The 25469-nt window shown below is 44.0% G+C and overlaps 1 protein-coding gene across 4 annotated transcripts in view; it reads left to right on the forward strand.

Annotated features, from left to right (window-relative positions):
- PTPN22 (protein tyrosine phosphatase non-receptor type 22) overlaps positions 1–25469 on the forward strand; it is a 72080-nt gene continuing 46611 nt past the window's right edge. For 3 of the 4 annotated variants that reach the window (XM_004616255.2, XM_004616256.2, XM_004616257.2), the window contains exons 1-6: positions 1–87; positions 21520–21628; positions 21948–22024; positions 22106–22201; positions 23276–23314; positions 25304–25375. In XM_004616255.2, the coding sequence (XP_004616312.1) occupies positions 1–87; positions 21520–21628; positions 21948–22024; positions 22106–22201; positions 23276–23314; positions 25304–25375 (480 nt within the window). The remainder of the gene's footprint in view (positions 88–21519; positions 21629–21947; positions 22025–22105; positions 22202–23275; positions 23315–25303; positions 25376–25469) is intronic. The other variant, XM_012934434.2, reaches the window with a different exon arrangement.

The raw sequence follows: 25469 nt of genomic DNA on the forward strand, positions 1-25469 counted from the left end.
ATGGACCAAAGAGAAATTCTGCAAAAGTTCCTGGAAGAGGCCCAGAACAAGAAAATCCACAAAGAGGAATTTGCCAGTGAATTTCTGGTGAGTCTTACCAGTGACCCTCTCAGGGCGGTTGGAGAAAAGGTTTAACTGATGAGGATGGTCCCAGTCTACTGGTCCAAGTTACTCTTGGGATAAAGTGAACAGAAGAGCTTTCAGGGGAGGGAGGAGCAAAGCAAACCAAGAGTCTGATTTGGGTGAGTGAGTGTGTTTTAGATATTGTCTCCAAACTACTGTTTTCACTCTTGGGTTTGCCAGTTCTGTGACTTTGCTGAGGGATTCTGCAGAAGACAGATGTGATTGCAGGTGTCTAAAAACAATGTGAGTTGAGCAGCCAAGTTCTCGGATACCAGTGCTGGGAGTTCTGCTGTTTCATTTAAATTGAAACGAAGAGGAGAGAGACCCAGATGCACTTCTTATGGTCTCTAGTTCTCTTGCAGGAAGACAAAGGCTCATGAATAGCACCCAAAAGTCCCCGCTGCCATATTTCTTGACTCCCCCTCCTTTTATTATTTGCTTTTAAAGAAGAAAAAAAAATTTTTTTTATCTATTTGTGTGTATAAAGCGATAAGGGGCTGGAGCGATAGCACAATGGGTAGGGCATTTGGCCAACCCGGGTTCAATTCCTCCGCACCTCTCGGAGAGCCTGACAAGCTACCAAGAGTATCTCGACCGCACGGCAGAGCCTGGCAAGCTACCCGTGGCATATTCGATATGTCAAAAACAGTAACAAGTCTCACAATGGAGATGTTACTGATGCCCGCTCAAGCAAATCGATGAGCAATGGGATGACAGTGACAGTGACAGTGATTTGTGTGTGTGTTTGTGTGTGTGTGTTTGTGTGTGTGTGTGTAATAACAAGGGTTCCTTCATCTTCTTTGGCTTGGGGAGGTGAAAGGGTGAAGATAGGAAGGAAGCATAGATAGGGAGAGCCTTGATGTGAGACACGGGTCTGGAGTCTCTTATCTCCAGACCCTTAGGACACCAGGGTCCATGGAACACAACTGACCTCCAGGGGAGAGAAGTCACTGGGACACTGCAGGGGAGCTTCATTTGTCCTCACACCGGTGGCGTGGAATGTCCGAGGGGACTGTTCTAGGGTTTGGACCACTCTCAGTGGGATTTCAGAGTTAAAAAACACTTCAAAGAAGTGGCAAAGCAAGAAAACTGAAGTATAAATCCTGATTAGATTATGATTTGGGGGCGGGGGTGCGGGTGGGAGTTGAGGGGAAGAGATAACAGGCTCAGTGCCTACTTGGCATGCAGAAGGCCCAGGTTCAATCCCAGCACCACGTGGTCCCTTGAGCCCTGCCAGGAGTAATCCTTAAGCACAGAGCCTGAGAAACCCCTATTCCTCAGTGCTGTCGGCTATGACTCTGAAACAATCAAATTTTATCAACTATTCTCCACGCTCCTTAATCTCCCCAGTCTCTGCTATCTTTGAAACAGTGATGCTAACACTTGTCTTTCCCACCCTCACAGGAACTGTTGTGAAAATTAAGTATCAGTAGGCATAGGTCACTGTGGTCATTTGTTCAGTGACAGTTACTGAGCACCAAGTGTTTGTGCCAGGCAGTAGCAGGCACTGTTCTGAGATGCAGCCGTGAATACAGCAAAGCCCTGTACTCTTGTGGAGCTGACATACTGTGACCAGTCAGGTGTGAAAGCACCGCAGAATCTTGAGGGATTAGATATTAGGGTGAAATGATGACACATCCAGCATAAAGCCCTGTGTTAGCTCACCTTGGATAATATGCCATCATCATAAATATACTCTTGTCACCACTAACTAGGCAGGCTGGGTTCTGGGTTGAATTGCTAGGGAGGGGTCCCGGTTCAAGAGTGGACTCAGACACACCTGTCCAGGAGGCTCTCACACCTGTTCAGGCTTAGTTTCCATGCACAGGGCAAAGGGCACCGAAATGTTCATTTGGATATTCTTTGGGAGCCGAGAGGAAGCACACCCAGGGGTGCTCAGGGCATACTCCTGGCACTGCACTTAGGGACCATTCCTGGTGGGGCTCTGGAGAACTATCTGGGGTGCTGGGAATTGAACCTGGATCAACTATGTGGATAGTAACTGCCATAGCTGCTGTAGTATTGCTCTGGCCCCTGGAATGTTTTTTCTTTTAAAAAATTTTTTTCACTTGAATCACCATAATATACACAATTACAAAGTTCATGATCGGATTTAAGTCATACAAATGTTCCAAAACCCATCTTTTACCAGTGTACATTTCCCACCACCAATGTCCGAAGTTTCCCTCCCACCGTCCCCCCGGCCCCAACTCCTGCTTGCCTCTTTGACAGACTTTTTTCTCTCTCTCTGTCTCTTATTCTCTCTCTCTCTCTCTCTCTCTCTCTCTCTCTCTCTCTCTCTCTCTCTCTCTCTCTCTCTCCTCTCTCTTTTTGGACATTATGGTTTGCTATACAAATAATGAAAGGTTATCATGCATATCCCTTCACATCCTTTCAGCACTCAGTTCTTGTCCAGAGTTATCTTTCCAACTATTATTGTCATCGTGGTCTCTTCTCTATCCTGTCTTCACTCTTCCCCTGCCAACTTGTGGCAAGCTTCCAACCATGGGCCAGTTCTCCTGGCCCCTGTTTCTTATGTCTTTGGATATTAGTCTCGTTCTGGTTTTTTTTTTTAATGGCCTGAATTGTTTTTAAAAAATGGTGTGTGTGTGTGGGGGGGGGGGTTGGAGTCATAGTACAATGGGTAGGGCATTTGCCTTGCAGGCAACCAATCTGGGTTCAATCCCCAACATCTCATATACCCTCTGAGCCTTCAAAGGAAAAAAAATATTATGTAGAGGATGGAGGATACTCAGTAGCAGAGCACATGCCTGGGTTTGATGGTCTGCATCATCACACAATTTTAAAAAAGGATTGAGGTCGACTGCACCCATTATAATGTAACAAATATGATGTTTATAATTATTGTAGGGGCCACACCCAGAAGTGCCAGGGCTTGAAACCCAGACCAGGCTCACACACACAAGGTTGTACCACCTGAAGCCAGCCCCAGCCCCTGGAGCCCTAATATTTGACCTTTTGTTTTACTTAGTTATTTAGCTCAGTCATTATTACCACTCACCAAATCATAGCAGTCACCTTGCCTATTTTTTTTTTACCTCACTTTCCATTTATTTAAATTCAAAGTGATCTTTAACATAAATCTGGTCCCTTCTACTTCCCCACCTTGCTTTTAAAATAAAGTCGTGTAATATCTGTAGATTTTCCCCAACAAGTTTAAAGTTGGGAAAGCTAATGCTTTTAGAAAATCACGCAAATGGCATCAACTGGGAAAGCAGCACACACAGGCCCAGAAGCGCCCCCCTCCCCCCCCCCCCCGCGCCATGCCTAGACCCCTGGCCCACCTCTGCACCATGTCCCACGCTGGAGAGGGATCATCAGCCTGACTTGCCTATGAATCACTTCCTCACTATTTAAGCTCCTGATTTGGAGGAGCTAGTTTTGGGGGATGATTAAGTGGAACCTCACTTTTAACTGAGTCATATCCTCCAGTGGGAAAGCAGAATCTTGTCCTGCCTTTCCTTCGGAAAGAGCAGAGAGGAGGAAGAGCTTTAAGAGAATCAGGATCAGGGTAAAGTGGTTGGGGGCAGGCTTGGAGGGACCTCCCTTTCTTGCCTCACACTCTGCACTGAGCCTAGAACCCTTGAACTGGGTCCTTGAAGCAGCTGATGTTTCTGAGGTTTGAGGACAGATTCTTTTTTTTTTTTTTTGCAAATTTTATACATTTTATTTTCGTAAAGTAGTTCACAATAGTTCATTACAGATAATATTCAAACACCCACCCCACCAGCAAGCACCTTCTCACCACAATGAGATAAATGTGTGAAGGTTGTTGTCTTTCATTCTGGGGCCATTTAAGCCCACATATATATATGCTAAAACCAAACAAATGTGTACTACTTTAGATGCATCAATGGACTAGAGTATAAGAGGTCCAGGAAATAGTGCATGTCTTCAGGGAATTTTGTTTTATAGTCTCTGAATCTTGGCCGTTGATGAGATTACATGCATGGTGCCAGGGGTAGTGTGTGGGTGTGGCTGTCTAGCTACTGGAAAACTGGGGATCTGGGTGGAGGAGGCCCAGGCCTGATCCAAGTAGGCTGGGAGATCTCAGCACTGGTCCTGCATACCTGGGTTTCTCTGTTGGTTCCTTCATGTGTGAGGCTCGTCTGAGTGTGTGAAGGGTGACCTTGAGCATGGTTGTGGCTGGGTTCTGGAGGTTTTTGGCTGCCGGGGCTCTGCTTAGGGTAGGGAGGAAAACTCAACCTACCCCCCTTCGAGGTGCCCCGGTGAAGATAGCGTGGCATGGGGGCAAGAGATTCTGCGGTTGAGGACAGATTCAATGCCACAGGGGTACTGCTCCCATCTGGGTTTTTGAGATTTTGGCGGGCATGATCAATGGGGCGGGTTGGGGGGTTGGTGGTGCTCTATTTCCAGGTAAGCACTCTATTTTTTTTTTTTGTAAGCACTCTATTGACTCAGCTCCCTACTGCCAAGCTCAGGTTCTCCCCAGATTTTGTGCAGAGCTTATGGTCTGCTCTGTGGAAAACCCTGCTGGAGTCTTTCCCTGGGTGTGAGTTCCATAAACTTCCCATAGTTCTTGTGCCACTCCTAGAAGTGTTCCACTTTCAGGTGCTGGCTGCGTGCTTGTCTCTGCAAAGTCTTATGCTAGATTCTCAATAAGCCAAGCCAGGCTCCACTCTTTGGTGGAGATTATTTTCTAAAATATCCAAATGCCTCTGAGATGCAGGTGTTAAGCAACTCATTGCTCTTTTCAATATTAACTGTAATTGTGATAGTCTTGGTTAAGCTGGGGTGTCGAGGAAGCATAGCATTCTTTTGTGTTTGTTTGTTTGAGGCACACCTGGTGATGCTCAGAGCTTACTACTGGTGCTGCACTTGGGGATCACGCCTGTGGACTTGGGGGTGCTGGGAATCGAACATGATTTAGTTGCATGCAAGGCAAGAGCCCTCCCTGCTATACTATTTCTCCCTCCAGACTCCAGCAGAGCACTCTTTATCTAACTTATTCTTCATTAGCAATGCCCTCTGGGCTGCCTCTTCAAGTCCAGGTTCCAGACCAGGTTCCCCGTGAACACGCATCTTGCTTGCTTGTCTCTGTTTCTTTCCACTCTGTGAAACCTGTGTTCTTTCTTGAGCCTGTACTTCTCTCTTTCTCTCCCCTCATATCTTTCTAAATAAGCTTCAGTAAAAACTATCTTCCTTTCGTGTTTTGTCTCCCCCTGAAATTGTTTTCTGTGAGGAGAAGGTGACAGACCCAGAACCCCCATGCTGAGGCTGGGACTGACCCGATCCAGGCCAGCACTTCCCAGAGTGCTGGAGACCTCTTAGGGGGGTCTAGCTGAGTGGAGGAAACATTTTGTTCTTGAGTCAGTCTTCCTAGCTCCCCACTTAGCCAAGCCACCGGCAGTCAGACCACCTCAGCACCGTACCCCACCTTCCTTCTGCCTAGTGTCCCGGTGGCCCCCACACTGCCAGGACTCAGGAGCGCTGGGTCATAAGACTGAAACACTGAATAATTTAAGCCTATAGAGTGGGGCTGAGTAGTGGCTGGGGTGGCTCTGGGTCCCATAAACATCACTTGGGGCCTGTCTCCCTTAAATACATAAAGTTTCAAAAAGAAAAACAAATTAAAAAGAATTTTTTCAGTGCTCTCTGTGGGCCAGAGTGATAGCCCAGCAGGCAGTGCGCTTCTCCTGCACATGCAGACCTGGGCTCAGTCCCCAGCCCTCATATGGTCCCTCGAGCCCCACTGGGAGTGATTCCTGAGCATCACCAGTTGTGCCTCTCCCCTCTGCCCCCCGCAAATAAGTACAATTTTAAGATATATAAAATGAAATTTTCCTCTGTGAGAGCACATGCTGGGTGCAAGCTTTGATCCTCACCTGCACGGCCTCTGAGCAGTGTACAGAGCAGCCCCCATCCCAGCAGGGCCGCATGTGTGCCCCAAATGCACAGCAACGACCACAACAGAACAGAGAGATTCTTCCCTGTCTGATTTTAGACTGGAAGAGTCAGATAGAGAGCAGAGGATGCTGAGGCACTGAGAAGGGAAGTTATTGGCTGAAACTGGGCTGCAGGGCCAGACATGAAACAAGCCTAGATCTGTTATATCAGAGCTTGACATTGATAATTAATTGCAGAATTGATCCTTATGCAAAAGTGTCTTACTTGAGCCAATAGCAAAGTCCCTCAAGTCAGAAGATAATATCCCTTCCCCCACCAGCTAAAACAGAAATGCAAAGAAAATAAAACCAGTAATGCAGCCAAAATAATTGTATACAGACATACTGTTAAAATTTTTATAATTAGAAGTAAAAGAATAGGTGAGAGAAACTGGGGGAGGAAACATACACTAGTGAAGGGAAGGGTCTGGGAACTGCGTTTGACTAAAACCCAATCATGAACAACTTTGTAATTGTGTATATCATGGTGATTCAATTAAGGAAAAGAAAAAGAAAAAAATGGGAATCACACTCAGCAGTTCCTGGTTGTTCTCTAAAGCTTTGCATCGGATTAAGTGCCTCCCAGGGGCTCCAGGGATACACCTAGTGATTCTGGGGAGGGGAAGGGCCCTGCCATGCTGGGGAGCTAACTCAGGGTCTCACATATGCAAAGTATATGCTCTCTCCCGTCAGCCATCTGCCCACTTCTTACAGTCGCATTTTATAAACCCCCTTATTGTTATTTTTATAAAATAATATTATTCAATTTAAACAAAATAAGCTCACCAAAGTACCAACATTTCAGAAAATACAATTTGAGGTGGAGGGTGTTTAGGGCCACACTTGGTAGTACTTGGAGCTTAGAGTCACACCTGGGCTCAGACAGTCATACCTGGGATAAAACCTAGGTTCCTGCTTGCAGAGCTGTGCTTAGTCCTTTGAGCTATCTCGCTGAATACACTTTTGATGTTGTATGTAGTTCTTACCTATTTAGAGGGTCTTCTGTAATATTGTAATCATAGCTATAATTTTGCATGCTCATATTTTCATTTAATACTATACCAAAATTATTTATCATAGTTAAAATCTGTAAAGCTACCATGGTGTATTTGATATGTCAAAAACAGTTGCAACAAGTCTCACAATGGAGACATAACTGGTGCCTGCTCGAGCTTATCGATGAACAATGGGACCACAGTGCTACAGTGCTACAGTTAAAATCTGCATTAGAGGCCAGGGAGTTGGCGTAAAGGATTGGAGCGCATACTTTGCATCTGGGAGTCTTGGGTTCAATCCTTGGCACTAGGAGTGCTGTCTGGAGCAGCCCCTGAGCAGTAGGCAAGGAGTAGCCCCAAGCACCACTAGCTGCTCCCCTCCCAATAAATGTTTTATTAAAATCTTCACTAAAGGCTCTCGATAAAAGAATAAGTCATAATATAAGCTAATACTTCTATACCTCTTACAGAATCTGCTCTGGTTTTATTTTTCCACACCTATTAGTGCTTAGGGGCTACTGCTAGCTCAGAACTCAGGATCAAAATTGGGCCTCCAGCATGCAAAACAGGGGTTCATTGAATTGAACTATCCTCTGGTCTGCTGATATCAAAGCTTCTTCCCCTCTATATATTAAGGTCAGTTAACCTTTGACCTTTTTCAATTAACTAATATAATTATTGTTGTTAATTTCAAGTATTGAATTTCTGAGTCTGAATTTCTTTTTGGGGGGGTCACACCTGATGATGCATAGAGGTTACTCCTGGCTCTGCACTCAGGAATTACTCCTGGCTGTGCTCGGGGGACCATATGGGATGCTGGGAATTGAACCCGGATTGGCTGCATGCAAGGCAAATGCCCTACCCACTGTACTACTGCTCCAGCTCCCTGAAAATTTTTTTCATGATTTTTTTCCCCTTTTGCAGTTTGGGGACCACACCTTGTAGTCCTGGGTGCAGCTACTCCTGCTCAGAGCTCGGGTCACTCCCTGCAGTACTGGGGGACCACATGGCACTAGAGATCGAACCCAGGGCTCCTGCATGCAAAGCATGTGCTCCAGTCCTCTGATCCATCTCCCTAGTCCCTTCATAGCCAACATTCTATCTGTGGTTCCTCAATACATTCTCTGTCCATCTCATTTTTATAACAGCGAATACATGGAACTATATTCTAGGCTTCTAGCTTGATATCAGAACCTGACTTTCCGAAGAACCCTTTCCAATAAGTTACAAAGCCCTGCATGGATTAGCCCTCAAGTACTTCTGAGGTTCCCTTTCCCCTCCCCACTCCCTCTCTCCCTTCCTCCCCTCTTCATTCCTTCTTCTCCCAAGCAGTGCTTAGGGGTCCAGGGTTCCCTCTGACCTAGCATGTTGGAGATTCAGTGCTAGGGTGTGAGAATGCTGTGCTGCTCTGGTGGTGCTCAATGTACCACACCACACCATGTCTGGCAAGCAGCCAGGGTCACACGTATGCAAAGCATGCACCCCTAGCCCTGTACCATCTCCCCGGCCCTCTAGTCTCTAGCAGATGCACACTGTCTTGTCCTCTTCCTCATGCTTCCTCCTCTGTCCTGGCCTTTGTACACCAGCTGCTATGTCTGCTTGAGGTCCCTAACCTCCTTCCCTTTAGCACTCCATAGTTCTTGGCTGCTTCCTCAAAAAGCCTTAACCTTCCTTGAGAGAGAGCAAAAGACAATGCCCTGCCACAGAGGCAAGGTGGGGTGGGAGGGGGTGGGGTGTTGGTTGTGGGAGTGACTGGGATCATTTGTGGTGGAGAATGGGCACTGGTGGAGGGATGGTTACTCGATCATTGTACAACTGAAACGCAAGCACGAAAATTTATAAGTCTACAACTGTACCTCACAGGGATTCACTAAAATAAAAGAAGCCTTAATCTTCCTTAATAGTTCAAATATACTCTTCTAGGTTCTCATCTGCCATTTTAAAATCTTCTTTCCTACCACTTCTTGGCCTTATAAATGTAGACACAGCATGAACTGCAGCTCCAAATTACATTTACTTGTGGGGTTGATTTATGCTTACTTTCCTATCAGATAGATTAAAGTTCCGTAGAGGCAAATCTCAGAGTTCTGCTTGTCAGCAGCTCGCATGGTGTTTGGCATGTGAAAACTGGTGAAGGCCGGAGAGGTTAAACCATCTACCACAGGCTGTGCAGTGCATAAGTGGTCAACCTTGGATTGGAAATAAAGTTGATATGCACTAAAGCGTGAGGCTTGTCCGAACATGTGAAGAGGGGCCTTGAGCATGGCTGTGGCTAGGCTCCGGAGGTCTTCGGCAGCCGGGAGCTCTGCTCGGGGCAGGGAGGGAAGCTGGAGCCCATTCCCTCCGAGAGGCCCCAGGGAAGACAGCCAGGTACGTGGACAAGAGACTCTCTTCAGATGAGCCTCATGCATGAAGGTACCGGCAGAGGAACCTATGTGTGTGGGACCCGGGGCTGAGACCTCCAAGCCTGCTCGGATCGGGACTGGGCCTCTTCCGCCCAGATTTCCCATTTCCCAGTAGTTAGGCGGTCACATACAGGGACTGCCCCTTGGTGCCGTGCAATCCCATCAATTGCCAGCAACCAGAGACTTAAAAGCAAGCTCCTAGAAGCTGTATCTTATAGCCTACTTCTCCCTCTGGGAGAAACTGGCAATCTACCGAGTTTCCTGCCCACATGGGAGAGCCTCGCAAACTCCCTATGGTGTATTCACATGCCAAAACCAGTAACAATTTGGGTCTCATTCCCCTGACCCTGAAAGAGCCTCCAATGCGGCATTGTTGGGAAGGACGAATAGAGAGAGGCTTCTAAAATCTCAGGGCTGGGATGAATGGAGACATTACTGAGACCGCTTGAGAAATTCGATGATCAATGGGATGATGATGATGATGATGATGATGATGATGATGATGATGATGATGATGATGATGAACTAAAGCAAATTTTCATAGTCCTTCTCTCCTTCTCCCACTCGACATCTTCCAGTTCATTCAGTTTTGCTTTTTTTTTGGATCATACCTGGCTAAGCTCAGGGCTTACTCCTGGCTCTGCACTCTCAGTGTGGCACAGGGATCAAATGGAGTGTAGAAGGTCAAGCTGAGGTCAACTGTGTACAAGTCAAGCATCCTACCTACTGTCCTACTCTTCAGCTCCACTCAACTCAACTCCTTAAGCATATACACAGAGAAGTGTTTTGAGTACATATATAGGACTTAATAATTAATTTAAAAGCAAGTATCTAGGGCTGAAGCTATAGTACGGTAAGGCCTTGCATATGGCCAACCTGACACTCCCTATAATTCCCCCAAGCACTTCTAGGAGTGATTCCTGAGCAAGAGTCAGGAGTAAGCCACAAGCACTGAAAGATGTGGCCCCACACACAAAAACAGAACAAAACAGGCAGAAATCCATATAAGCGCCAACCAGACTGAGAAATCGAGCACATGGTATAGGGTGCGGCTCAGTGGCAGAGCATGTGACTTTCCTGGGTGAGGCTCTGGGTTTGAGCCCCACCACTGCATGGCCCTGAGCACTCCTAGGTATGACCTCCACTGCAACAGGGAAAAAACTAAAAGGAAAGAAAAGGAGAAAAAAAGAGAAGAAAAGGGAAGGGAAGGAAAGAAAAGAAGAGTACATTGCCCTGAAAACCCCCTTGGTGTCCTCCTGAATCACAGCCCCCCCAAACACTACCAGACTCCAGGGAAGAATTATCTCGAGATTATTTTCCTCTTCTGAAATCGTTCAAAACTTATGACTTACTACTACACAGTGGCCATTAAGTTTACCATTTTTTCAAATCTATGCAAATAAAATGAGTTTTTACATGTATTCTTTTTTTTTAATTTATTGTCCCACATTTATTCCTGAATGAATATTTATTCCATATTCATTTTGTATGTAGCTAGCTGGGTCTTCATTTTTTTTCTAATCATGTTGATGAAATCCAGCAAGGTTCAATAGAAGCTATTGTTCCTTTGATCCTTGAGAGAGATCAGGGGTCACTTAGAGTGGTAGGATCTATTTAGAGCTTCATATATCCTGTCTTAGCTTTATCTTTGCAGGTATGTGAAAGAAAGTGTTTCTGTCAGTGTGGTCACCCTCTTACTGCATAGTGTTTGGGGCACAGTGACGAATGTTTTATTTGTCTGCTAAGCTTGGTAAAAAAATAGGCTTCTAAGCTTAATGAGCTTTGCTCTCTAAAAGTACATCTTTATCACAGAGATCCCAACTTACCAAGGACTTAGCATTTCGGAGGCCCGGTTACAAGCGATTGTAACTTCTGATCAGTTCATTTTAGTTCTTTTGCTAAATGGGGGTTGGAACTTGGTATTGTACCATATATTGGTGAATTTGCTGCACATCTTCATATTTAAAACTTTTGGATTCAGTGTAATAGTGCAGTGTGTCGGGCACTCGCCTTGCATGCAGATGACCTGGATTCAATACTTAGTATACCAGGTGGTCCCCCCGTATCACCAGGAGTAATCCCTGAGTGCAGAGCCAGAAGTAAGCCCTGAGCAACAAGACTTTTAATGTATTTTTTTCTTTTACCTTGGAGGCAATTGAAGCTCTTAATTTAGAAAGCATTTGTCACTGTCACTGTCATCCCGTTGCTCATCGATTTGCTTGAGTGGGTGCCAGTAACGTCTCCATTGTGAGATTTGTTGTTACTGGTTTTGGCATATCAAATATGCCACAGGTAGCTTGCCAGGCTCTGCCATGTGGGCTAGATACTCTTGGTAGCTTGCCGGGATCTCAGAGAGGGGTGAAGGAATCGAACCTGGGTCAGCCGCGTGCAAGGCAAGCACCCTACTTGCTATGCTATCGCTCCAGCCCAGAAAGCATACGTCAAAAGAGGAAATTTAGAAAAGTGAGAGCCTTGGGCTCAGGAGAGCTGCCAATAGTAGAGCACTTGCCTTGCATGTCTGAGACCCTGGGCTCAATTCCTACAGACCCCACAGTCTCCTGAGCACTTCAGAGAGTGATCTACAGAAAAAAGCAGGGAAAGCCCCAAGCACAGCCCTGTGTGGCACCAAACAAAAACATGCTCAAATTTTATTACTTACTTAGGTTTGGGGGCAGTGCTCAGAGCTTACTCCTGGCTCTGCACTCAAAGATCACCTAGTGATGCTCTAGGGATTTTATCTGGTGCTGGGGATTGAATCCTGGTCAACCGGGTGTAAAGCAAGCATCCTACATGCTATACTATTGCTCCAGCCCAAAACAAAAATTCAAAAGTGAGAACTTGGCAACCTTCAAGTACTGTGCAAATATGTCCATGTGAACTCACTGAATGTCTCTCTATATATTTGTACATACATGACTATATATTATTGTACATATATATGCATATATACATATTATATATATACACACTTGTAGTCTGAACAGGAATACAGAAGTAGGAGCACTGTGTAAGTAGCACTGTTGTCCTGTTGTTCATCGATTTGCTAGAATGGGCACCAGTAACGTCTCCATTGCGAGACTTGTTGTTACTGTTTTTGGCATATCGAGTATGCCATGGGTAGCTTGCCAGGCTCTGCCTTGTGGGTGAGATACTCTCGGTAGCTTGCAGGGCTCTCAGAGAGGGGCAGAGGAATCAAACCCGGGTCGGCCGCATGCAAGGCAAACGCCCTACCTGCTGTGCTATCGCTCCAGTCCAAGTAGGAAACAACTTTATTGTATATAGGATCATTCGATGATTATGCTGTATCTTCTGAAAAAATGTTTTGGAGTGAATACTACAAATAACAAAAATACTGTTAATGACATTTTTATCAAATAGACCTCTACACTTGTATCGGTCAGAGTTCAAAACTATGCAGTCTCAGACATTGCTTTTATTGCGTTTCTGGATGCTAAATTTGTACAATTCTGATAGATACTTGGATCAAAAGTCTCTATGTTGGAAGAAATTCTTTAATCACTCCTAAGAATTCACCTAAATTTAATAATAAATTTTATGTATATAGATTTTGGCTATGTATTATATTGTTTATAATTATTTGTTGAGAAAAATTAAATTAACTTAAGTGTCTTAACAAACAGGTTAAGTCACTTAGGTCACATGCCACCCAATGGAATACTCTGTGACAAGTGTTTAAAAATACTGCAGCAGCAGCACTGCCATCCCATTGTTCATCAATTTACTCGAGCGGACACCAGTAACGTCTCCATTTTGAGACTTCTTGTTACTGTTTTTGGCATATTGAATACGCCACGGGTATCTTTCCAGGCCCTGGTGTGCGGGCGGGATACTCTCGGTAGCTTGCCGGGCTCTCTGAGAGGGACAGAGGAATTGAACCCAGGTTGGCCTCATACAAGGCAAATGCCCTACCCATTGTGCTATCGCTCCAGACAAAAAAGGTTGTCTGGCTAAAAATACTAATTATTAAAAATATTAGACACCAATCCCTGAAACATATAAACATTTTTTAAATTTTAAATTTTTATTTTTTTATTAATTCACTGTGAGATACAGTAACAAAAATTTCATGTTTGGATTTCAATCATAAGATCATCCAACACCCATCCCTTCACCAGTGCACATTTTCCGCCACTAAAATCTCCAGTATTCTACCCGCCTCCCCCATTCCATACCTTCTCCTGCTTGTGTGGCAGACACATTTGCAAGGTATTCTTTCTCTACTTTAGTTACCTTCGATATTTCAAGACCAGTCCTACCTCCCCTCATAGCTGCCAAAAATACAATTGCTAGACAATGTATTTTGTATTGCTTGTTATGGATATCGTGCGCTTTAGGAATTCTAAGATTTTAATAATTAGGGTCTGAAGAAATTGCTACTGCAGGTTGCTCGTGTGCGAGATTCCTGTGTGTGTCTCTGGATTGTGGCCACGTGGGAGCTGGTGCTCCTTGCTGGCTTCTAGAAAATGGTGACCACTGGAGCTCTTAGAGGGCAGGTGGCGGGAGGCACCTGCCCCCGTCTGGAGCAGCTCAGTGAAGAAGGCCTATTGCAAAGTCCTGGGCCAGCTCTGCCGCAAGTTGCTAGGGTCTGAGATTTCTGTGTGTGTCTCTGGATTGTGGCCACATGGGAGCTCAAATAGATGGTGGGCAGATGTGGCATCATGTCTGCATCCCATGGAGTGAGGGGAAGGCCAGCACACTCCTCCCCTGTCCTACGAGACGGGATTTAAAGTCACCGCTGCTCATACCTGATGCTTCTTGCTGACTTCTAGGAAATGGCGACCGCTGGAGCTCTTAGAGGGCAGGCGGAGGGACAACACCCGCCACCGTCTGGAGTGCCCAGTGGAGAAGGCCTATTGCAAAGTCCCAGGCCATCTCTGCCGAAAGTTGCTCGGGTCCGAGATTTCTGTGTGTATCCTAAATATTATTTTGAAAGGATTTATGCACACTATCATTACTAGGGCTTAAACATAATGTTTTATTGTCAATCAATCACAATATCCCGTTTATCACCGATTTCTTGGGCGGGCTCAGTAACATCTCATTTCGTCCTTTCCCTGAGATCTTAGAAGTCCATCTAGACTTGGCCCTCCTAACGATGTTGCACTGGGGGCTCTTCAGGGTCAGGGGAATGAGATCCAGCTTGTTACTGGATTTTGCATATGAATACACCTTGGGGAGCTTGCAAGGCTGTCCCATGGGGGCAGGAAACTCTCAGAAGATTGCCAGTTTCTCCTAGAGGGAAAGGTAGGCTATATGATATTGTGCGGCCACAAAGCAGCCCCATGCTTCTGAGAGCCTGCTTTTAAGTCTCTGGATGTTGACCGTTGATGGGATTACACACATTGGGTTCCTCTGCCGGTACCTTCATGCATGAGGCCTGTCCGAACGTGTAGAGAGGAGCCTCCAGCATGGCTGCAGCTAGGTTCTGGTGGTCTTCGGCCGCCAGGAGCTCTGCTTGGGGTGGGGAGGGAAGCTGGAGCTCATCCCCTCTGAGGGGCCCTGGGGAAGACAGCCAGGCGTGCGGGCAAGAGACTCTCTGCCCATTTATTGCTAATGTTTTATTGGTACTGACTAAAACAGCCAGGATATGGAAACAACCAAAATGTCCTACAATAGATGGATTGAAAAGAAGTTGTGGCATATATACACAATGGAATACGATGCATCAGTAAGAAACATGGAATTTTGAAGTTTACTGCAACTTGGTTGGAAATTTGAGGTTATCCTGTCAGGCAAAATAAGTCAGAGGGAAAGGACAAATACAAGATGATCTCATTCATTTGTGTTTTATAGAGCAACAAAACAAGGAAATAGTACAGAATGGTGAAAAGCCCTTGTCCTTGCATTACAAAAGCAGGACTATCAAAGGTGGGGGGGCAGTTTGGGGGTTGGGAAAGGATAGGAATGAGGAGGTGGCCTAGATATAACATAAGAACATTGGTGGAGGGCTCTTGAACACTCTGGTGGTGAGTTAGAACAAAACCATAAATGTTAACACTATTGCAAACTTGTTATCTAAACTCTAAAGAAAAAACAGACCACAATAGAGGCCAGGGAAGTAGTTCAATAGGCTGGACATAAGTTTTGAATGGTTCGTTCAGACCCACACAACTCCCAAGCACAGCAGAGAACTCTAAAGACCCATGGATCACTGAGAGGGTGGCCCTGGTGGTCCTCAGCACTTCAGGGCTAGCGAAGTGCCACATTCATGGGACCTGGCATTAAACAGCACAGTCCTGTTGGCTGAGAATTGCTGGAAGTGCCCCCTGGATGCCTGAGCACACTTGGGGGTTCTGCCACAATGTACTAAAGTTGGATACAAAGTGGTCAGTCATAGAACAAGTTACAAGTTCACACATGCAGTGTGGTTCCATCTTTTTTTACACAGAGATAAAACATGGAAAGGTAATAAAACATATTAAGAATAATTAACCCTGAGTAATGGGATTATAAGTTTTTTAGATTCTTTGCTGATTTTTGGACCACCATCTGAGGGGCTGAGGGCTACACTGGGCTCTGTACCCTGATGTTCATGGGACCACACAATGTCGTGGGCCTAGCCTGGCCCTCCCTCCCTGGCCTTTCCCTGGAAAGCCTATGATCAGCCCCACAGCCCAGCTCTGATTGCCCTCTCCTGACTGGCAGGACGCCAAGTTGGACGGCTGCCACCCCTGACTATCATTCATGCTACTCTATGGCCCAGCTTTTTGGACTTTTTACTACTTGTAGCGCATTCATTTCTGAGAAATGCAATTGAGGGTAATTGCTTTTAGAAACACCTTAGATTTATGACGCATTTGATTTTTAGATTAAGTTTTGGTCTTTGGGCTTCAGAAACCTTCTACAGTTGCCATCATCTTTTTGCAAATCTCTCGCATTCAGCTACGTGACCCTGTATGAGAACACAGGCCGAGGTTTCAGAAACTCGTCTCTGTACAATAGCGTCATCTTCCAAAGCAAAGTTAACTGTGGTCTTGGGTTTTCTTATCCTTTCTGTTTTCTCTGGGGGGGTAACTAAATAGATTACTCATACAGTAGGTCCTCAAACAACATAGTTCTGTCCAGTGTTGTTCTGTTATAATGTTGATGAGAAGAAAAAAGGGGGGAAAAGCCAGCTAACCTTGAAGGAAACAACAAGATTGAAGAATTCATGTTTTCCTTATACCTTGTTTCACTTAAAGTCACAATTTCCAAGAACCTTCTCATGAAAATAAGGACTTACTATAATTTGCTAGTCAATAAGAAAACATGCAAAAGACTTAATCCTGGGCCTAGAAAGGTAGCTCAAAGGGTTGAAGCACCGGCTTTCTTGTGGGAGCCCCAGATTCAAGCCCTTGCATCACATGGTCGCTTGAGCATTGCTGGGTGGGACCCAGAAACAGCAGTGAAACTCAGTCCTGAGGCCAGGTACTCAGTTCTGTTTTTCCTGACTTGAAATGAAAAGTAGTGTGAAGCTACGAAGCAAAACTTCCTAGCTCAGCAAGCACACAGAAACTGGCTTCTACCTTCTACTCACTCAGAGTGCAGGAAGGTCCTGCCTGCCTCTTTTCTTGTTCTCTCTCTCAGCAACTCTCCTGATTTCTGTTGCTGGTGCTGGCTCCAAGGAACTTGGAACCACGTATCCTTGGGGTAGCAGAGTGGTGCCTTCCCCTTTGATAGAACTTCCCCCCTATCCCAATTCACACTTACAATCCTGCTTTCTCTGTTGTCTTTTGTATCATACCACTGTTTTTTCTTTTAATATTTTAAAAAAAATTGTTGATTTGGGCATAACTTCCCATATTGTTTAAGGGATATTCCTGGTTTTGTGCTTGGGTGTGTGTGTGGTGGGGGTGGAAGTACTTTCGTGATATCAGTGTTGGAGATTTTCTGTGTTGGAGATAGAACAGGTCTCCTATATATAAAGCACATGCTCCAGGCCATTGAGTTATCTCAGACCTCAAACCTTATTTATTTGTTTTTAGTTACTTTTCAAGCAGCTCAGATAGAGAAGGGACCAACAAGTAAAAGATGCATGGAGGACCCGCTCGAGAGGGGAGATGTGTGCTGAAAGTAGACTATAGACCAAACGTGATGGCCACTTAATACCTGCATTGCAGACCACAACACCCTAAAGGAGAGAGAGTGTAAAAGGGAATGTGCCTGCCACAGAGGTGGGGGGAGGGGGGTAAGGGGGTGAGAGAGATACTGGGAACATTTGTGGTGGAGAATGGGCACTGGTGGAGGGATGGGTACTTGATCATTGTATGACTGAAACATAAGCACTACAGTTTGTAAATCTGTAACTATCTCACAATGATTCACTAAAAAATAAATTTAAAAAAAACACCAAAAAAGAAATAGAGTTACTTTTCTGTTTTTTGCTTTTTTGTTCCTTTTTGGGTCACACTCCACAATGCCCTGGAGTTACTCCTGGCTCTGCACTCAGGAATTACTCCCAACGGTGTTCAGGGAGCACCATACGAGATGCTGGGGATCAAACACAGAGTGAATGCATGCAAGGCAAAATACCCTGCCTGCTGTACTATCACTACAGTCCCCTTTTCTGGATTTTGGAGTCACTCCCATTGGTGCTTAGAGGGACTATGTGGTATGAGGAGTTGAGCCCTGGCCTCCTGCATGTGAAGCATCTTCTCCAGTTCTTTAAGGGCACTCTCTGGGCCCACACAATGCCTGACGTAACTATTATAGGGTTAGGACTAGGATATTGGGATCAAACTCAGTGTTTAGTATTTGAATTATCTCCCTGGCACTCAGGTACACTTTTGTTTTTTGGAACTCAGGCCTCATGCAGCAAAGTACATATGTTGTTGTTAAACTTAATCTCTCACCTTCAACTATGCTTTTATGAATAAAGGAAAGCTATTTTTCTGTTTTTTGTTTGTTTTTGTTTGGGGCCACATCCAGAGGTGCTCAGGCTTACTCCTTGCTCTGCACTCAGAGATCACTCCTGGTGGGGCTTGCGGGACCAAACCCAGGTTGGCTGCATGTAAGGCAAGTTTCCTACCTGCTATACTATCTCTCCAGCTCAGCAAAGCCACAGTTTTACTTTTATTATTTTTTTTGGTAAAAAATGGAAAAATCTCACTTATTCAATTACATAAATACTAAATGAAGACACAGGTTGTTTTTTTTTTAATTTTTGGGTCACACCCAGCGATGCATAGGAGTTATTCCTGGCTCTGCACTCAGGAATTACTTTTGGCAGTGCTTGGGGAACCATATGGGATGCTGGGAATTGAACCCGGGTTGGCTGTACTCTTGCTCCAGCCCGGAAGCCACAGTTTAAAAAATACATTTTTACACATGATTTTCAGTAACATTGATTTCTGTGAATTTGAAAGAACCTGGGTTCTTTAGAATGCTCATTATTTTCAGACAGTGTTAAATAGGGGGCAAATGCTTAAAGGTCCAACTGTAGAGATTCATGAGTATGTGGCGAGAGAATTTGGACATTTTCTTAGTGGCCAGAGGATTCAGCTAAGATGATTTGAGTGTGAGCAAGAGAAGGGAAGCAGTCTTTTAGAAAGATTAATATGACATCTTTATGCTAATGGATTTGAATGGGAAAAAAATAGAAGAATGTGAAGATGAGGTAAGAAGCAACTGAGAGTCTAGACGAAGGTAAAGATAGCTCTTGGGGGCCCTGGAAGGAAAGTGGATGCAAAGTTTATTGATGTGTGAGGAGAATCAGTTGAACTCTCTGACTCAATAAAATGGGAGCTATGGAAAGGAGAGATCAGTAGTTATGCTCACTTTCTAGAATATGGTTGTCTGGAATAAAGATAGTGCCACAGGTATAGGCAGCATGTAATATGGGTTATGAATGTACTGTGTTTCAGTCTATAAAGAAGATACCCAACTAGAAATGTCTTGAACATGTTTAGGAATTCAAGACTAGTATTAAGTCACTGGATCTTAATATAGGAATTTGAGTTTTCTACTAAAGGTTGAAATTATAATTCAACTTGAATCAGCTGAATGTTTTATTGGGGGGGGACTCACTTGGAGATGCTCAGGGGTTACTCCTGGCTCTTCACTAAGGAATTACTCCTGGTGGTGCTCAGGGGACCATATGGGATGTTGGGGATAGAACCCAGGCCGTCTGCATGCAAGGTAAACACCTACCCACTGTACTATTGCTCTGGCGCTAGTTGAAGGTTTTTTAATCCCAGGGCTATGTCTTTGAGAAGAATAAATAATATTCCTTGAGCACTGGCCTTATGACAAACAAATAGTCTGTGATGATACCTCTGAACAAACGCATCTGGTGAGAGAAGAGCAGAGTTGAAGAGTTAACCCTGGGATTTAGCATAGCTCAGTTAGAGGATAGAAACAGGCAGAGGGAAACCCTTCCTTCAGAATAGGAAGTGGGAAAAAGAGATCAGGGAAAAAAGAAGAAAACCAAGGTAGCACAGACTAATAAGTCCCTAAAGAGAAGGAAATGTCAAAAAGGAAGTTGAGGACCATGAACACACAGTAGAGTTTAAGGAATATGACCCAGAGGAAGTAATTAGTGTTCAAGTGGCCAAGAGTGGGCAAATAACAAAAGTTATTTTCTGAAATTCAACTCAACAAATATGTATCACTGTCATCCCGTTGTTTGTTGATTTACTCGAGTGGGTACCAGTAATGTCTCTATTACACTCAGCCTTGAGATTTTAACAGCCTCTCTTTACTCGTCTTTCCCAACGATTGGAGGCTCTTTCAGGGTCAGGGGAATGAGACCTATCGTTAGTGTTTTTGGCATATGGAATACTCCATGGGGTAGCTTACCAGACTCTGCATGACTCAACATGTTGAATCAACAAATATGACTCTCACAAAATGTTTTTCCCTTATCATTCTCAAATTGAATAATACCACATTGTTTCTTTGAGGGATCAGAAAATGAAACAAAATTTGGAACACTGTTGGGTTGGTTTTTTTTCAGGGGGACAGGGGCGCACCCAGCAGTACTTGGGGCTTAATTCTGGCTCTGAGCTCAGGGATCACTCCTGGTGGGCTTTGGGGACAGTGTGGGGTGTCAGGGATCGAATCTGGGTTTGCTACATGCAAGGCAAATGCCCTACCTGTTCTATTATCTCTCTGGCCCTGGTGCATTGTTGATTCCTAAAAAGGAATTGAAGAAAGGGTTATCATTTTTCTGATCTGAAATGTTGTCATGGTAGAGTATAATCCAGTATAGTTGGTATAATAGTAGCAAATGGGGATAATTTAAAGTAGTTACTTCTCTATCCTGACTAATCTATTCAGCCCTATCATGCTAATCTCAGCTGGCCCAGCTCACGTTCTACCAACAGAATCAATTTCATGATTGTTTGATTGGAGAGCGGGTTTGAAGTTTGTCATTAGAAAAAAGTTTTTTTTTTTTTGATGTTTTAAAATATGGCCGGCATAGATTTTATTTATGTATTTGTATTTAAATTAGAGAGAAAGAGGTGAACAGGGCAACAAGTTGAAATGAGTGGGGAAAAGAGAGAGCAACAGTTTACATCGAGCATGAAAAATGTACATATTCTGTGTGGCTCTGCCACAAATTTGCTGTATGAGGCACAAAACATATTACCCAAGCTCTCACAACCCCTGTCTCTGCATGTGCAAAAGGATGCAATGAGTTAAACTTGAAGATAGAAAAAAGTTTTTTGCAAGCTCTGAGAGTTTGCTAGATGGAAAGGAATGTTTTTCAGCTTGAACTCCAGCTCCTCTTCAAATAGTTCTAGAGCCACTGAAGAGAAAGCAAATTAAATTTGTAATATTGTAATATTGTATTTCTCTTACTTCAGGGTGGTTTGCTTTCAGAAGATGTTATTTTTTAATATTCACCAGTTTTACCTCTAAATTTTAGCTATTTGTATATCAGCTACACAGTGTGATCTTCTCATTACTCCAAATGTCACTGAACTTTGAGTAGGATTAGACTTTAAGGTTTCTCCTAAATGAAAGCAGCCCTGGTGATGCTAAAAGGGCTGACCACAGGTGTTCTTGAGAGAATGCCTTTCTTCTTTTTTCTATGAAGATTTTATTGTTGTGGAAATTTTATTACAGAAGCTGAAAAGGCAATCCACCAAATACAAGACAGACAGAATCTTTCCCACCACAGTGGCTGAGAAGCCCAGGAATATCAAGAAAAACCGATATAAGGATATCTTGCCCTGTAAGTTTTATTCCTCCATGTTAACTTGTACTTATACGATTGATCATGCCAATGAAAATTCACTCATTTGTGCATCAGACACTGATAAGTATCCACTACATACAATGGTATTTTCTCAATTATAGAAAACTCAGTAAATCCTCTTTATTTCTCTTTATCATCTGTCTTTCTTTTTGGTAATTTTATTATTATTTTTGGTTTGGGGACTATACCTGGTGGTGCTCAGGACTTAGTCCTGGCTCTGAGTTCAGGGGCCACATGCAAGGCAAAAGCCCTACCTGCTGAACATTTGCTCCAGTCCTCTATGTCTTTCTTCTAGATGATCATAGCCTGGTTGAACTGTCACTGATTACCTCTGATGAAGATTCCAGCTACATCAATGCTAACTTCATTAAGGTACACTCCATAGTCCTTACTGTACTAAGTTTCTAAAAAGAGGGAGGAAATCACTGCAAGTCATTTTCTCTTTTTCTTTAGGGAGTTTATGGATCTAGGGCATATATTGCCACCCAGGGCCCTTTGCCTACAACTCTCCTAGACTTCTGGAGGATGATTTGGGAATATAGTGTCCTGGTAAGTGCAGAGCTATGGTTGTTGCTATATCCTCTAGTTTTGGGTTTTTTTGTTGGAGGGAGGAGGGAGAAGGTGGAATTTTAAGGGATGGAGTGAGTAGGAGGTCAGACAATGTGACTGAAGTTTCCTATGGATTAAAATGAGCACTTCTTCGAGGCCGCTATTGTGGCCACACGACCTCATATCTCTTCATTCTCAGCAATGGAAAACAAATTATCAAATGCTTCCTTTCCAGCAGGTCTGACTTTGGGAGGGGGGAAAGTCCAAACAATAATAGTGAGTTTTTTGTTGAAATATTGAATGTAATCAAAGTAAAGAGGAAGTAAAGTGAAATTTATCAGCTACACAGGCGGGGTGGGAGGCTGGGGGGTAGGGGAGTTGGGGGGAGGTTTACTGTGGTTCTTGGTGGTGGAATATGTGCACTGGTGAAGGGATGGTTGTTTGAGTATCGTGTAACTGAGGCTTAAGCCTGAAAGATTTGTAACTTTCCACATGGTGATTCAATTTAAAAAAATGAGCGCTTCTTTTGGTTCCTGGCTAGATTTTCAATATTCAGGCACCTTTGAAACAAAATTCAATGTTATTCTTGTTGAAGGAAATGAAAGTTCTCCTGACAGCCTCATTTGTTAGTAAGAATGTGATGATTTGACTAGAGAAAAGGGAAGTGTGGACAGAAAGAAAGAACGTTGGGAGCAACATTTTGTCATTTACCAGGATTTGAAGGACAGATTACAAACTAAGGGGCTGGGGGAGAGCTCTAAGGCTGAGAGCAAATGCCTGGTGGGCAGAATCCCCAGGTTTGAGGTCAGGGGATCCCTACAACTGCAGGCCTAAGAGGCACAGGCTGAGATCCTGAGAACCTCCGCATCCTCCCAAAAGGCCAGTGATACAGTTCAGGGCAGAGTGTGTGCTTTGTATGTAGGCGGCTCTGGGTTTGATTCCTGGTATAACACACACACACACACACACACACACACACGAGAAATAGTTGTTTCTAGCCCTGGGGCTCCTGTAAATGCTGCTGCTGATTGTTGATGCTATATGGATATCTAAGTTCCTATTTGTACCCCGCAGATCATTGTAATGGCATGCATGGAATTTGAAATGGGGAAGGTGAGTTGCTTTCTCATATACATAAAGGTAAAGGAAAGAAGAAAAAAGGTGGGACAAGAAGTCAGAGTAAACTTATCCTTAAGTGCACCTAGGGAAAAATTATTTGCATCTTTCTGATGTTCCATTTGGGGATATGAGATAACTCCAAAGGTTTTTTTTTTTTAACTCTGAAAGGACTTGTGTTCATTTCCTATGGATGAAAAAGATAAGTAATACAGCTATTTATTTTCACAATATTTAATCATTCATCTTTAATGGCTAGTCTGAATTTCTAACTGCTGTCCAATGGGGCAGTATCCTGTAGCCACTGACAGGCCAAGGTAACCAAGGAATTCAATGAGTTTATTCTACTCTAATTAAAAAATTTAATACAAATGTCAGCAATCAATTCAGCTACTGCATGCTGTTCAGTATGTTTGGAACAACTTGAGCCTGCTGTTTTAAGTTTTCAAATTTTATAAAATCTAAATGGAAACAAGATCAACCCAGTGTAAAGTCACAGTACAAATTGGGGCTCTGTGCAAACACAAATAAACACTGAGTCTAGATTTTAAAATGTCAAATGTTTAGGGGCCAGAGAGAAAATTAAGGGGTGAAGACATTTCCCCGAGCACCACCAGGACTCACTTCTAAGCTCAAAACCAGGAATAGACCCTGCACAACACTTGTGTCCCCAAACACAACAAACAATCAGAAGTCTAGTATCTAATAACTTCTATAAAAATTGCATGCATTGGGGCTGGAGTGATAGCATAGTGGGTAGGGCGTTTGCCTTGCACTCGGCCGACCCGGGTTCGATTCCCAGCATCCCATATGGTCCCCTGAGCAGCACCAGGGGTAATTCCTGAGTGCAGAGCCAGGAGTGACCCCTGTGCATCGCCAGGTGTGACCCAAAAAGCAAAAAAAAAAATTGCATGCATTGGGTTAGGTAAGACATGTTATATTTATCCCCTTTTCAGTTTTAAATGTGGTTATTTAAAAATTTTTAGTTATGTGGCTCATGTTTTATTTCCACTAATCATCACTCTTATCTACAGATGTCATTCTGAATTACACATTGAAGTTTAACATCCATATTACGTTTAGTGTAAATTAAGAATGACTAGATTTAATTAAAAGTGTGGGCTTTTGGGGTTTGTTTTTGGTTTGGGGGCCACATATGCAGTGCTTTAGACTTACTTTCTCTTGGTGGTGCTCAGGGGACCATATGTGGTGCCAGGGATTGAACCTAGCTCCACTGTGTGCAAGTAAAGCACCCAACCCACAATACTATCTCTCCAGTCCCTGAAATTTAGTGTTCAAATTAGCTTGTGCACTTTTGTTATTGTAGCAAACAGGATTTTTTTTTAAAGTTTTTTTGGAGGGTCACACTCAGAGATGCTCAGGGGTTACTCTCGGCTCTGCACTCAGGAATTACTCCTGGCAGTGCTTGGAGGACCATATGGGATGCTGGGAATCAAATCCAGGTTGGCCGCGTGCAAGGCAAACGTCCTACCGGCTATGCTATCACTCCAACCCCGCAAACATGATTTCTTTTCATCCTTTTGAAGTATGGAATGTCTGAAATGTCAAAGATCCTCGTTTCTACTTTTCCATACTTCTAGGAAGTTTCTAACTTAATTATTCTTTACCATTTAGTTTCTCATTCTTGAAAATTTCATGGTGGGAATCATGCTATTGGAGTTCAAGTTCAAGGGGGATTGGAAGGAACTAATCTAAGATGGAGGGAGCAGAGTGGAGGGAGGCCCAGAGAGGAAAGCTCAGTGGAGTGAGCATGTGCCCTGTGTGCGGAGGTCCAAGTGTGATCCTTGGGCACTTCTCGGGATGACTCCCCACCACTGCTGGCTATAGCCCCCAAATATAAAATAGCCACCACCACTGCAAAAGGCAACAGAGCTGAATTTGCTTCCAAACGAGGCAGTGAATCTCATTACACAGAAGAGAGGAGACTACATGAAGAAACTCATTCTATTTTGCTTTGTGCAACAGAAAAAGTGTGAGCGTTATTGGACTGAACCAGGAGAGATGCAACTCCAATTGGGTCCGTTTTCCATATCTTGTGTAAGTATCATGCCTGTGTCCATTAGGACTGAGCAAGTGTTCTAGAACCTGCTTAGGAGAGAGTTGTCACTAATCTCTGAAATAACCAAAAGTT

This window comes from Sorex araneus, chromosome 5 (genome assembly GCF_027595985.1).
Source record: "Sorex araneus isolate mSorAra2 chromosome 5, mSorAra2.pri, whole genome shotgun sequence".
Taxonomy (NCBI): Eukaryota; Metazoa; Chordata; class Mammalia; order Eulipotyphla; family Soricidae; genus Sorex; species Sorex araneus.